At 37.8% G+C, this 13,951-nt stretch overlaps 1 protein-coding gene across 2 annotated transcripts in view; it reads right to left on the bottom strand.

Annotated features, from left to right (window-relative positions):
• LOC127631045 (FAS-associated factor 1-like) overlaps positions 1-13,951 on the bottom strand; it is a 104,175-nt gene that overhangs the window by 46,485 nt on the left and 43,739 nt on the right. For both annotated transcript variants that reach the window (XM_052108998.1, XM_052108999.1), the window contains exons 9-12: positions 7,289-7,384; positions 4,408-4,531; positions 3,609-3,672; positions 3,339-3,420 (exon numbers count right to left, since the gene is read on the bottom strand). In XM_052108998.1, coding sequence (XP_051964958.1) covers positions 3,339-3,420; positions 3,609-3,672; positions 4,408-4,531; positions 7,289-7,384 — 366 coding nt within the window. The remainder of the gene's footprint in view (positions 1-3,338; positions 3,421-3,608; positions 3,673-4,407; positions 4,532-7,288; positions 7,385-13,951) is intronic.

Here is a 13,951-nt window from a genome sequence, read left to right as displayed (position 1 = left end):
AGTACACTCTTTTGACCACTTTAACTGTTTGTGATCCTTTATAGGACAGTCAATGGAAGGTACAAGCACAGATGACACACAAAGATGTGAGCTTTCCATGTGTCTAGAAATATCTGACTGCATGCGGACAGCAGTTTGAACGACTGATAAAATCTGCGCAAGACATAGTGGCACGTGGACAACCGTAATTTACATTGGCCTTCACAAATATTATAACCCCTTTAAGAAAGCATTTGCATGGCATGCCTCCTAATAAACAATGATGGTTCCTAAAGATTGCACAGAATCAAGGATCAACATAGACCTTAGTCAGGGTAGACATTTAATTTTATGCAAATAAAAACAGTCTGTTCTATAAGTTATAATGTTGTTCAGTCAACCCAAAATTTAAACAACATCTTTCCAAAAGTGTTCCAGAGGACATAAAACTCAAGGAAACATGGGATGTGAAAATTAGATGTGAAATACGGACTGAAAAACAATCTTGATTTTGGGAGTTTTTAGACATGTATTGTTGATGGACTGTGTAAGCATGCACTTGCCTGACCATGAGAGTAACGCTAGTCACACTGAAGACCATATGACTCTATTTTAAAAGCATTGTGAAAGGATGTTTTTAATTACAGGCAGCGTGTGTGTGTGTGTGCGCACGCGCTGGAGGGGGGAGAGATGGAGAAAGTTATCATCTTCTTTTACCCGTAGAAAAGCAAACAATGGGAAATGTGGAGTTCATATTACTGCTCTCTCTCTCTTGACCTCTAGCAAAGCGTTTCAACAGATGGCACTTGCAATACTATGTGTAAAGGAGACTCTTCCACAAATACTAACAATAATCTTGAAATAACAATCATAACATTTTTAGAAAATGTATGCTTTAGGAGCTGACCCATAAGTGCAATACAACTGTGAAAGCAAGGCTTTCAGTTATTTAACATGATAAAAGTATTGATGCCAATTAGGCTACCATTTCATTTTTTTTTTAAACCATCTTTACTCACATTTTGCCTTTTGTGTGACAATTTTTTTTTAAGTCAAAATCAATTAATATGAGAACATAAAAACTGCATGCATAAAAAATATATGCATGAAAAATTATAAAAAAAAATGAAGGAAATTCTGTTTAAAATTGTAAACGGTCAACTTTATTCCATGTTAACTACCCCAATATTGAGTGCTTAAAGTTAAACTGCATTATTGACTTCCATGGTGCTTCAATAAATTGTGATTGATGTTTAAAGACAAAATCTTCATTCACCAAATTAAAATGTCAATTTCATCTTGTTTCCTCTGTTAGCATAGCAGCGCTAATAACATGGAGTAACTCATTTGTCTAAAAACTCCTCTCTCTGTATCCCTCTTCTCTCTGGCCAAAAATTGTTTCACCATGGAGGCTCTACCATGAAACTCATGCATGAAAAACCCATGAAGGGCACAGAAGAGCTATGAATTTTGATGGGTGTCTTTGTGCGGGTGGCCGAGGAGGGTTAGCGTGATTAGATGGATGTTAAGGGGATTTGTGATGAGGCTTGTGTGCTGATGGGTGGCCTGACTCAAGACTCTTCTGCTGATCCTCCATCTGAACTCCAGGGCCACCGGCATTTTCATTAAGGACGGATTGGGAGCATCAGAAACACTTCATCAGATGTAGTGTTTTACTTAGTGATTAGACTCTCAGGCCTATGAGAGAGAGGGACAAGTGTCCTCAGAAGAATCCATGCCGCACATGCACATGAAACGCTCACAGTCAAGGCTAAACAATTTCCTCTTAACGAGAAGACCAGGCGACTGACAGGTGTTAAAAAGGAGAGTTGAGATGAGAGATTACAGAGTTAAGGAGAGATGCATTAAGTCAAAAAGAGCAACGTTACAGCGATATTAGAATTATGAAGAAACGGTGGAGTAGCAATCATTCTTACTAAAGTACCATAATGGAGAATTCATGGGGCCAAAAAAAACATTTTAATGTAATGGATGGGTTTTGGTACGATGAGTAGTAACTTTTTTTTTACTGACATTTTAAATTAATGGTAATTACAAAATATATTTGTTTTAAAAACATGAATTGAGACTATCAATAGACCTGCGTTTTGTTCCATCCCATTGCGCTCCATGTATCTGTTTTGGAAGGTATTTACGCTTCCTATGTGAAAGGCCATATAGCGAGGGCCCTGAACATTCTCGGTAGTTCTCTTCTGTTGATGGCCCTGGCAGGGACATGTTCCTCACTTTAAAAATGTTCTATGTTCATCCCTTCTAATATTTGTTAGACAACCAGTCCTCTTCAAGGATCCATGCCTTAATGCATCCCTCCGGCTTTTCAAACGGTTTCACATACATATATACATATATACATATATATATATATATATATATATATATATATATATATATATATATATATATATATATATATATATATATATATATATATATATATATATATATATATATATATATATATATATATATATATATAAATACTTAATATCTTAATATCAGATATATATATAACCCAACATCTGTAAACTGCAAATGACACACCTAATGAGTGCGCAAAGATAAGAGTAAAAATGTGTGACCCTGATGAAAAACGCTGACTGCCTGCACAAGAGGAATGTAGCAAGTCATCTCTTCCTCTTACATTAGTTTGTTTTCACTGACACACTGAGCCATCTCCTCGGGAGTGAGCAGCGCCCATATTGTGCCTCTGCTGTGGCGAGGAGGAAGCATTCCAGCCCACTCCTCATGCTCAAAAACAACCTGAACTTGCTGCATCCTCCCAGTCTAATAAGACCATAATCCACACAAGCTGTCAGTTTATACAAGCCTCCTTATGAGGACACAGTGGGAAAACCAGCAAAAAGCTGTTCTAAATAAAGCTTCAGCTGTTCAAATGGGAAACGGAAATTTGATGGGGATTTATCATCATAGGGGGCCAGCTCTGCCAATCAAACATTTAGTAATGTTTATATACCTGTGCGAAAAACTCTTTAAAGGGTTCCTGAGTGAATAGAGAGAGAGAAGAGCTCATCCAAAGCTCAAGCAAGCTTCCAATTTTGTTTAATTTATTGTATTGTTGCCTTATCGTTCATTGTTTGCAATGATTTACTACATTAATCCTTGATAAATGATACATAGGTGCACTTTGCAAATGGTTTCTACTCTTAAAGTGCAAGCACTGGGTCTCTTTATCATTTCTGTTCTATCAGTTTTAAATCTGACTGTCACTATCAATAAAATGACAAAGCTCCACCTCCCAAAAAAAATAAAAAAAATAAATGTATGATAGAAAAGATAAGATTATTGATAAGTTAATTGAATATGCTACATATACTTACGTCTCTGGCTTTGCCGTAAAAGGCTTCTTGAGCCGCCGCTTCCAAGGAACCAATGTAGAACACAGGATGGCACTCACCATATCTAAAGAACACACATGCGCACACACAAAACAAACCTCAGTGTGCAGATTGAGAGTAAAATAAATCAAATAATGGTCTAGCTGATTTCAGACATTAAAGCATCTTAATATAAACAAGCAGAGCTGGAATGTATTGTCTGACTTTCTTTGGTGAAATTGGATCGTAAGTGTTACTTTGTCACCTTCTCACCTTCTAGAAAATTCAGCAGTAAAGTGCATTAAGGCATCACCCTCATTTTCACTGTTTTCTGGCACTGAGGAAAGAAATCAGATCTCCAGTTAAACATCCTCTACGCAGGATGAACCCCAAACTAAAGGTGCTCTCACACATGGTTAAATTGCTTGGTCCGAAACAGAGTTTCTTTCCTCCCCCGGTCCCCATGCCCCCACTGTTATCTGTTAACATAATTTTATTTGGGTCTGAACTGCAGTCCGATTGAATCATCAACGTGAGTACAAGCGGCAATTGTTTACTGCTGTAACTAAGTAACAACTCAAGATGATGTCAGCTTTACTGTGTTATTAAAGTATTAATTTCTTTGGATTTACCACCAGCACCTAATATGCATATAACGATACTTAAGTTTGGCTGCCGTGGATGCATTGAAAGTGCAATTATGTGAATCTTAGCATTTGTCTGCCACGAGCCAGTGGATGCATTGCAAGAGATATGAAGAATGTGAGTTGTTCTGTGAATGCAATTTATTTGACAGACAAGCAGGTGTGAAAAATTTGTCATACCATATCAACTTCCGCAATTTAGGGCGATTGCATTCATATCACCAGCGAACCGTACTGGAGTTCACATGAACTGTTCCCCAAACCACCTTTTCAAGGGGACTGGGGTGCTGTTCATGGGTCCGCACCCAAGTTCGGAAAGTTAACTTAATCCGCACAAAGCGAACTTTGATGTAAAAATGAACATGAAATGCACCCGGGTGAACTCCAAAAGTGCTAGTGTGAAAGCACAATGACAGATTGCAACTTACTCATTGGAGACTTTCGACAGGTCGTGCTTCCCATGCCAAAGATCTCAGATTCATCTACACCGAATTCAGGTGCATCCTCGAAATCATCCCCTTCACTGTCACTGACCATGTGGACATCTGTACACTGCAATACATACACAGAATCAATTGTTTAGCGATTTAGAGTTTACTTGCCCCCACCTTGGTATATACTTTATTTTAGGGCTGCAACTAACAATTATTTTGATAATCAACTAATCTAATGATTATTAGAAGGATTATTCAAATATTCAGGCGATTATTGCAAAGATAAATCATTAGATCTAAACAGACTATTCAGGTTGTGCTCAGAGTTCAAAGGTTTTATTATATATCTATATAATATATATATTTATTAATATCTTTTAAAAATACCTCTAAATTACATTCACTGAATTAAAAGGGGAACAAATACTTTATCAAGTTTAATTCAGTAAACATTCACTGCAAAAAATCCTATTGTTTGTTATCGAGTGTTTTTGTCTTGTTTTCCAATAAAAAATATCAAAAAATTCTTAAAACATGATATATTTACTTTAAAGCAACATTTAAGATGTTAAGAATGTTGCTTTCGGAGTATGTATCTTGAATGTAAGTGTATTTTGTATACAAGTGCATTTTATCACTTGTTCATACTTCTACGAGTGCAGTAAAGAACAACTATACTTGTATTCAAGATATAGTCTCTGAAAGGAAGACTAAATATATTATATGCTGCTGCTTTTAAGGATTTTTAGATATTTAAAAATATTAGAATTTTTACTATTATATTCAACAATCTCAGATAACATATTTTTCTTCTGCAGTATAGCTCCAAAAGAAAATTCTTGGGAAATGTACATTCTTTTAAAAAGGTGTTTTAGAAATTTATATTGGAAAACAAGCCAAAACAAAAACAAATCTACATTTTTTTTGTTGCTGTGTAAAATGGGCAAAGATTACCTTCTCTCACCATTTTGTTCACTTCAATCCATCTTTAACTCTCACACAAAAAAACCCTCTCTCTTCTAAATATAGCTGCATATTGCCGATTTTCTTTCCGATATGAAACAGTGACACATATATTATGATTCAATATGTTGCGAGCCATCACTCTATAATCTAGCTGCAGCAAGTGCATGTGAGGGACGAGTGTACCCGCACCAAAGTGTGCATCAGCCGGGTGCAGTTTCAATCTCTCCCCCTTAGATCGAGTATCTTCACACGACAGAGAAATGCCAGTTTTGGAGTTTGTACTTATTTACATGACCTGCTTCCTTATTATTTTAACTTTAACAAAGGATGCATTAAAGATATAAAGCCAGGGTGTTTCATTTAAAGACGTTCTGATCTGCAAGTTTTGCTTAAGCGGAATGGCAGCTCCGGCTCTGCTTCATTTAGAGTGCTTCTGTATTTACTTATTGTATAAATGTACACATACTGTGCGATCTACATCACCTGAAACTGTTTGAGCGGTGTTTTCTCCTCAATCAGGTCTGAGCTGCTGTGCTGCTCTCTTGCATCATCAGAGTTTAATGTGATCTCATGTTATGTTAATTGAGAGCAAACGACTATTCGACAATGACAATTGAGAATACATTTTTGTTGTCGACGTCGTCGATAACGTCAACTAAACGTTTCAGTCCTACTTTTCTTTATTAATAGATTTGAGACATGATTAAGGCTGCACAATATATCTGATCAGCCATAATTATCACTATTAAATTATTGGCATTGTTCTGATTTTATCAGTACTGGAAACGGACAATATCAGGCTCTATTATATGGTAAAATGGCAGGTTTAAAAATTTATAAACTGTTATACATTATTTTTTTTAAAAAACAGCATAAATTTATAATGCTGGCAATCAAATCATTTACTGGCCATAATTTTTCAGTTATCAGCCAGAATTTTATATTGGTGACTCCCTAAACAATAATTTGCATATAATCTTTTAAATCTATATCTGTGTCCAAAACTAATATTAATGGTGCAGGGAATGTAATAGTTGCAATGTGTTGAAAGGTTGCCATCATACTGGAGACCCAGGGGAAAGACTGGCTGCAGTGTTAATGCCTGGTAACCCGACAATAATCACTGTTGCCTACTACTCATTATATCAGCAATTCAGACGAGGACAGCACTTGTATTCCAACAAACAAACCTCTAATTTAAAGATACCTCTCATTGGCTGAGAGGTAAAAATTTTTTTTTTTTTAAAATCAATACAATCACACAAAACATAAAAATTGCCGGGTTTCAATATGTTGAAAAACTAAAAACAACTAAAAACTGCATAAATGAAAAATCACATGTCAGAATTATGAGAGGAACAGAATTTCTTAATGTTCCCAGTCTCGGGAGTCTGGGTAGCTTAGCGTCTGACTACCGATTGATGCGGACTACCACCCCTGGAGTCGTGAGTTCGAATCCAGGGTGCGTCGATTGACTCCAGCCAGGTCTCCTAAGTAACCAGATTGCCTCAGAGGGTAGAGTCACATGGGGTAACCTCCTTGTGGTTGTAATTAGTGGTTCTCAATGGGGCCAGTGGTAAGTTGTGTGTGGATCGTGGAAAGTAGCATGAGCCTCGACATGCAGAGTCTCCGCGGTGTCATGCACAGCGAGCCATGTGATAAGATGCACAGATCGACTGTCTCTGAAGTGGAGGCAACTGAGACTTGTCCTCCGCCACCCGGATTGAGGCGAGTAACCGCGCCACCACGAGGACATACAAAGTAGTGGGAATTGAGGATTCCAAATTGACAGAAAAAGGATCAAAATAAATAAATAAATAAAAAAATCCTAGTCTCTGGAAAAAAGACAGTACGGAAAAACTGAAACGGTGTGTTATAGACAAGTGATGTTATCTGTCTGTTTTGTTACCTCGTCTGTTTGGTCCAGTGTGAGAGCTGGGGAAGATCTTCTACACACACTCAGATGATGGCAGGGGTAACTGATTCCACTGACGGCCAGAGTCATCTGCACAATCACACAACTTCATTAGACCTTTTACACAATAACACAGATGATCAATGTGACTGTGACATTTTCACAACACAACTTTGTTGCATGTAAGAGAAAAGAAAATTACAAATACAAATCTCAAATCCCCTAGTCAATATCTGAATCTGACCTATTTATGCCACAATCGAAATCACAGAGAATTTTTTTTCCCCCATTCTAATGGTTGATGTGAATATTTACTGAAGCGCCTGACCCATATCTGTATGATTATATGCATTGTACTGCTGCCACACGATTAGCTAATTAGATAATCGCATGAATATGTTGGTGTACAGGTGTTCCTAATAAAGTGGTAAGTATATAATTCAATGACATCAAATGACAACAAAATTGCTGGAATTATTTTACACAATAATTACTTAAAAAATACAAAAATAACTGATAACAGAAATTGTACATCGTCCATTGACAACTAACACCGGTTTTCGGGCCGATGTCAATTATCTCCATAATTTAGGAAACACTGCATGCTTATATTACCAAAATATACAGTCCTGTGCACTTGTGAAAAATGTTGCAAAAGTTTTCATTACTCAATAAATGTCATACAAAGTCCAGTAAACTTAACAAAAGCTACATCAATATTTGGTGTGACCACCTTTGCCTTCAAAACAGCACCAATTATCCTAGGTCACCTGGACACAGTTTTTCTTGGTTGTTGGCAGATGGGATGTTCCAAGCTTCTTGAATAATTCGCAACTGTTCTTCTATCCATTTAGGCTGTCTCAACTGCTTCGTTCTCTTCATGTACTATGTACTCCCACATTGACTATGTTTGGTGCGGTCCTCTGTGGGGGCCATGCTATCTGTTGCAGAGCTCCCTGTTCTTCTGTTCTATTCTATTTTATTTGCAAAAGGAATGTTTGGGAGTTTAAAATGTGTATTTCCTATTGACACTAAAGCTGAATATACATTCACCTAAAGGATTATTAGGAACACCTGTTCAATTTCTCATTAATGCAATTATCTAAATCAACCAATCACATGGCAGTTGCTTCAATGCATTTAGGGGTGTGGTCCTGGTCAAGACAATCTCCTGAACTCCAAACTGAATGTCAGAATTGGAAAGAAAGGTGATTTAAGCAATTTTGAGCGTGGCATGGTTGTTGGTGCCAGACGGGCCGGTCTGAGTATTTCACAATCTGCTCAGTTACTGGGATTTTCACGCACAACCATTTCTAGGGTTTACAAAGAATGGTGTGAAAAGGGAAAAACATCCAGTATGTGGCAGTCCTGTGGGCGAAAATGCCTTGTTGATGCTAGAGGTCAGAGGAGAATGGGCCGACTGATTCAAGCTGATAGAAGAGCAACTTTGCCTGAAATAACCACTCGTTACAACCGAGGTATGCAGCAAAGCATTTGTGAAGCCACAACACGCACAACCTTGAGGCGGATGGGCTACAACAGCAGAAGACCCCACCGGGTACCACTCATCTCCACTACAAATAGGAAAAAGAGGCTACAATTTGCAAGAGCTCACCAAAATTGGACAGTTGAAGACTGGAAAAATGTTGCCTGGTCTGATGAGTCTCGATTTCTGTTGAGACATTCAGATGGTAGAGTCAGAATTTGGCGTAAACAGAATGAGAACATGGATCCATCATGCCTTGTTACCACTGTGCAGGCTGGTGGTGGTGGTGTAATGGTGTGGGGGATGTTTTCTTGGCACACTTTAGGCCCCTTAGTGCCAACTGGGCATTGTTTAAATGCCACGGCCTACCTGAGCATTGTTTCTGACCATGTCCATCCCTTTATGGCCACCATGTACCCATCCTCTGATGGCTACTTCCAGCAGGATAATGCACCGTGTCACAAAGCTCGAATCATTTCAAATTGGTTTCTTGAACATGACAATGAGTTCACTGTACTAAAATGGCCCCCACAGTCACCAGATCTCAACCCAATAGAGCATCTTTGGGATGTGGTGGAACGGGAGCTTCGTGCCCTGGATGTGCATCCCACAAATCTCTATCAACTGCAAGATGCTATCCTATCAATATGGGCCAAAATTTCTAAAGAATGCTTTCAGCACCTTGTTGAATCAATGCCACGTAGAATTAAGGCAGTTCTGAAGGCGAAAGGGGGTCAAACACAGTATTAGTATGGTGTTCCTAATAATCCTTTAGGTGAGTGTATATATATATATATATATATATATATATATATCCATCTTAAGACAAACGTTGTTGTGAAACATCTTATGTGTCTAAGACTTTTGCACAGCACTGTATCGACAATAAGGTTGTAAAGCAATTTAGAATTCTAACATTTGAAGCAGGAGTAGTTTTAAGATAAGACCTAGTACTAAATTTAGATGCTTTTTTCTTGAAACAAAACCAACCTTTAATATTTTAAAATAAGATAATAAAACCATTTAAAAATTTAAGGTATTAAGGTATACATTTAAAGACAATGATTTTTAGGAGTGACAGTGTATTTAAACCACTCAAAAACATATATTTCCACCATCTAATTCCAATCCAGTGACTTTCTTTCTTCCACACAAAAGGAGATATTAAGCAGAATGTCAGGGACTGACATCCTCAGTTACGTCACTTTCATTGCATTGTTTTTTTCCATACATTAAAATTGAATAGTGACCAAGTCTGTCAGTCCCAACATCTCTTCCTTTCATGTTTCACTGAAGAAAGCCATATAAGTTTGGAACAACATGAGGGTGAGTAAACAATGACAGAATTGTCATTTTTGAGTGAACTATCAGTATAAGACAGTCACCCTGGCAGAGGTTGCACAGATCACCAATATCCAAGCAGGGTTTCTCTGGCTCATGAAAAATATGGAGGTTCTGTCTTGCTTGGTGCTCTAAAGAGCATCACGTGCAGCATGCGGTGAGCTGCTGGTGAAGGCCTGAGTACCTCATTAGCTCTCAGGCTAGAGTGGAAATGTCAGCAGCACTCCACACTACAGGGACTCATTACAGAGGCCATACACACACATACACACACAACTCCCTGGAGCAACAGAACAGAGCTCTATTCTCTCGACACTCTCTTCGACTTATCTGACATGACTACATTCACTTAGCCAGTTTTAGCATATTAATTTACAATATCTTAAAGAAAATAACTGCCTTTCTGGATAATGCAAAACGATACTACTTAGTCCACACAAACTCAGTCTAAAATATCAAGAAGACAGAGGGTCAACTGCACAGGGCTCTGTTCAGGTGCTTTACACAGGAAAGAAACAGTTTGGTGCTGCTACAGTAGATCAAGCAACAGTTGCTAGCATAACAACAAAAATATTTATATTAATCCAACAGAGAACTAAAGGTTTTGCATATTCAAATTTATCTTTCACAGAGTCACGCAACCAGGTGGGACTACTGGTATCATTATGTTACATCCAAAGCTGGAGAAAATAAAATAATTGGTAGAATTAAAAGTAAAAAAAGTACAATCATAATAATAATAATAATGATTGGGTGATTAAAAAAATGAAAAAGTAAAAAGAATAGCAACTGATATTAGAAATACTGAATTTTACTTTTTTCAGAAATTGTCAAGGTTTTAACAGATTTAAGACATAAACATGTATGTCAGGTGTTGGTACTGATTAACATAAATAACAGATTAAAGTGTAGAGGAGCTTTGGTTAAAGCACTATAATATCATATAATGCATCTAAGAGAGGATTTCAGAGGGTGTCAAGTACTTCAACATGTCGCCAAATCACCCCAAACACACAAACAGACACAACAAACACTCTCTTTTGAGATGGCCCACACAGAGAGAAGAATCACAGACAGCAATACTTCATTTAAAGACTAATTAAAGACAGGCCGTCTAAACAAAGACAACATGCAGTACAGTCAAGTGTCAAAATGTACTGTTCAGATGTTAGCTACTGTACATTCTGTTATTAGAAGAATGAGAGTTTCAGAGCAAAGAGAAATTTAAATGAGTAAATGTAAATCATATACTTTTGCAAAACTATGCATTTCTGTATATATTTGTCTTAAAATATGGTTTGATCTTCATCTAAGTTACAATAATGAACAAACACAATCTGATTGAACTAAAAACACACAAATTATTATATAGTTTAAACATTCACAGAGTAGATTGAAAAAGTATGTGATCCCCATTGCTAATGACGTCAACAAAAGCTAATTAGAGTCAGGAGTTGGCAAACCTGGCATCCAGTTAATGAAAACTGGAGGTGTGGATTAGAGCTACTTTGACTTCTAAAAAGCACTCAAACATTTTGGGTATGCTCTTCACAAGGAGCATCTGCTGATGTGGACCATGCCTCACAAAAAAAAAAGAGATTTCAGCAGACTACAATCAAGAATTGTTGCATTGCACAAAACTGGAAAGGGTTCAAATGTTCTCTCCCCTTTTCTCCCCAATTTGGCATGCCCAATTCCCAATGCACTCTAGGTCCTCATGGTGGCATAGTGATTGCCCCAATCTGGGTGGCAGAGGATAAATCTCATCTGCCTCCACATCTGAGACAGTCAATCCTCACATCTTATCACATGGCTTATTGACCGTGTTACCGCGGAGACGTAGCACATCTGGAGGCTCACTCTATTCTCGCAGCATCCACATACAACTCACCACAAGCCCCACCGAGAGTGAGAACAACATTATAGAGACCATGAGGAGGTTAACCAAACATGACTCTACCCACCCTAGCAACCGGGCAAGTGGTTGCTTAGGAAGCATGACTGGAGTTACTCAGCACGACATTCCCTTGTTTCTTAATATTGTGTGTTGCTTCCTGTAAGATCAATTACATTTTTTGTCTTTACTGATAGCTTTGAATGAGTCCCTGCTTTGTCTGGAGCAGTGAAAGTATGTTCTTAAGAACAATCCTCCAGGTACTGTGCGTTATTTGGTTTCCCAGCATCTTCTCCACATTCAAGTTCTTCCCAACAATGGCTACATGATGTTGAGTTCCAGCTTTTGAGGACACTTCCAGCACTTATGACAATTGAGGAACTCATAAACAACAATTACAAAAGGTGCAAACATTCATTAATGATCAAGAAGGAAACAAACTATATTAAGAATCACTGTTTGATATTGTGTAAAAATATATATATATATATATATATATATATATATATATATATGGAGTGGTGGTGGCGTAGTGAACTAAAGCACATCACTGGTAATCAGAAGGCTGCTGGTTCGATCCCCACAGCCACCACCATTGTGTCCTTGAGCAAGACACTTAATCCAAGTTGCTCCGGGGGAACTGTCCCTGTAATAAGTGGACTGTGAGTCGCTTTGGATAAAAGCATCTGCCAAATGCATAAATGTAAATGTAAATATTATGCTTCTAAAAAAAGCAATTTTCAACACATTTGTAGTCTGAAGTACACTTATAATGTTAATTAACATTTTCTTGCACCGAAAAACATAAAACCAGTTTTATTTTTCCATTACTACATTCCACCTTCCCTTAAGACTTTTGTATGTAAATGACCACTGTTGTGATTGGCTAATATCCACATACTCGGTCATCGGGGTGCCAGGTTACCTAATACTGAAAATGGGATAATATGCAACATGGCCAGTGTTAACATGCCCATGGTTAAGATGTCAAAACAATTTCTGAATTAGCCTTTTATGCAAATTAGTTTTCATAAATTGTAAATGGTGAAATGGGGAGGGAGTTTTGCTTTGTATTTTTACATTTATAAATAGTAATCAGTCTTATCTGAATAAAATAAGGAAATGCTTATTCTCCACTGTATTACCCCTTTAATACTTTTTCACACAGCAGTAACTGGTGTTGAAAAGAGGTAGAATTAAGACACTTAAGTCACAGGTAAGTGGTAAAGCTTCCAAGTTCTGACCTCTCTATCTCCTAACAGAATGAGTGTGTCTGTGTGCTTGTGTTTCAGAGCCGCAGGCTACAGGGAAGAGCCCCCCAAACTTTCAACAACTCCTTCTCCACCAGCAAACAAAAGGACCAAATCCTTCTCTTTTGGACCCCTTTCATTAACACTTGCATTAAAGCCTTTAGCACAGAGCACTATGCAAAAGAGGAATCCTATATCTCTTTTCTCATCCAAGAGGAATTCTCCTTCTCGGTCCACCACCACCACCTCTAGCTAACGTTTTTCTTATCCTCTCAGTATCTTTCAGCTATTTTGTTCTCATTCTCGTTCTCTTGGGCTGTGAAGGAGATAATTACTGCTGACAGCTGCTCTAGTCGTCCGAGAGCACCAAGCTGCACCTTGCTCCTGTTTTCTTTAGAGGAGGAGGACAAGAGAGCTACAGAGCACAAAAAAGCGTGAGAGCTTTGAGTCCGGGGAAGAAAAGAATATAAGAAGCCCCACCCTAAACACCTGTTGGATCTTTTCAGGTTAGCATTGGCAAAGGTGTCAGTCTTGATTAAAATCTAGGGTCAAATACAGGGTTTAAAATGTCCAGTGAACCTTAGAATTAAGCCCTTCGAGAAAAAAACTGTGTGAATAGATTAGAACATAATTTTTTTCCCCTCACCTGTTCAAGGTGTTAATCTGTAACTGCTACGATTTACAGG

This window comes from Xyrauchen texanus, chromosome 37 (assembly GCF_025860055.1).
Source record: "Xyrauchen texanus isolate HMW12.3.18 chromosome 37, RBS_HiC_50CHRs, whole genome shotgun sequence".
Classification (NCBI taxonomy): Eukaryota; Metazoa; Chordata; class Actinopteri; order Cypriniformes; family Catostomidae; genus Xyrauchen; species Xyrauchen texanus.
Note: the sequence above shows the minus strand (reverse complement) of the source record. Positions and strands in the feature narration are given on the sequence as shown.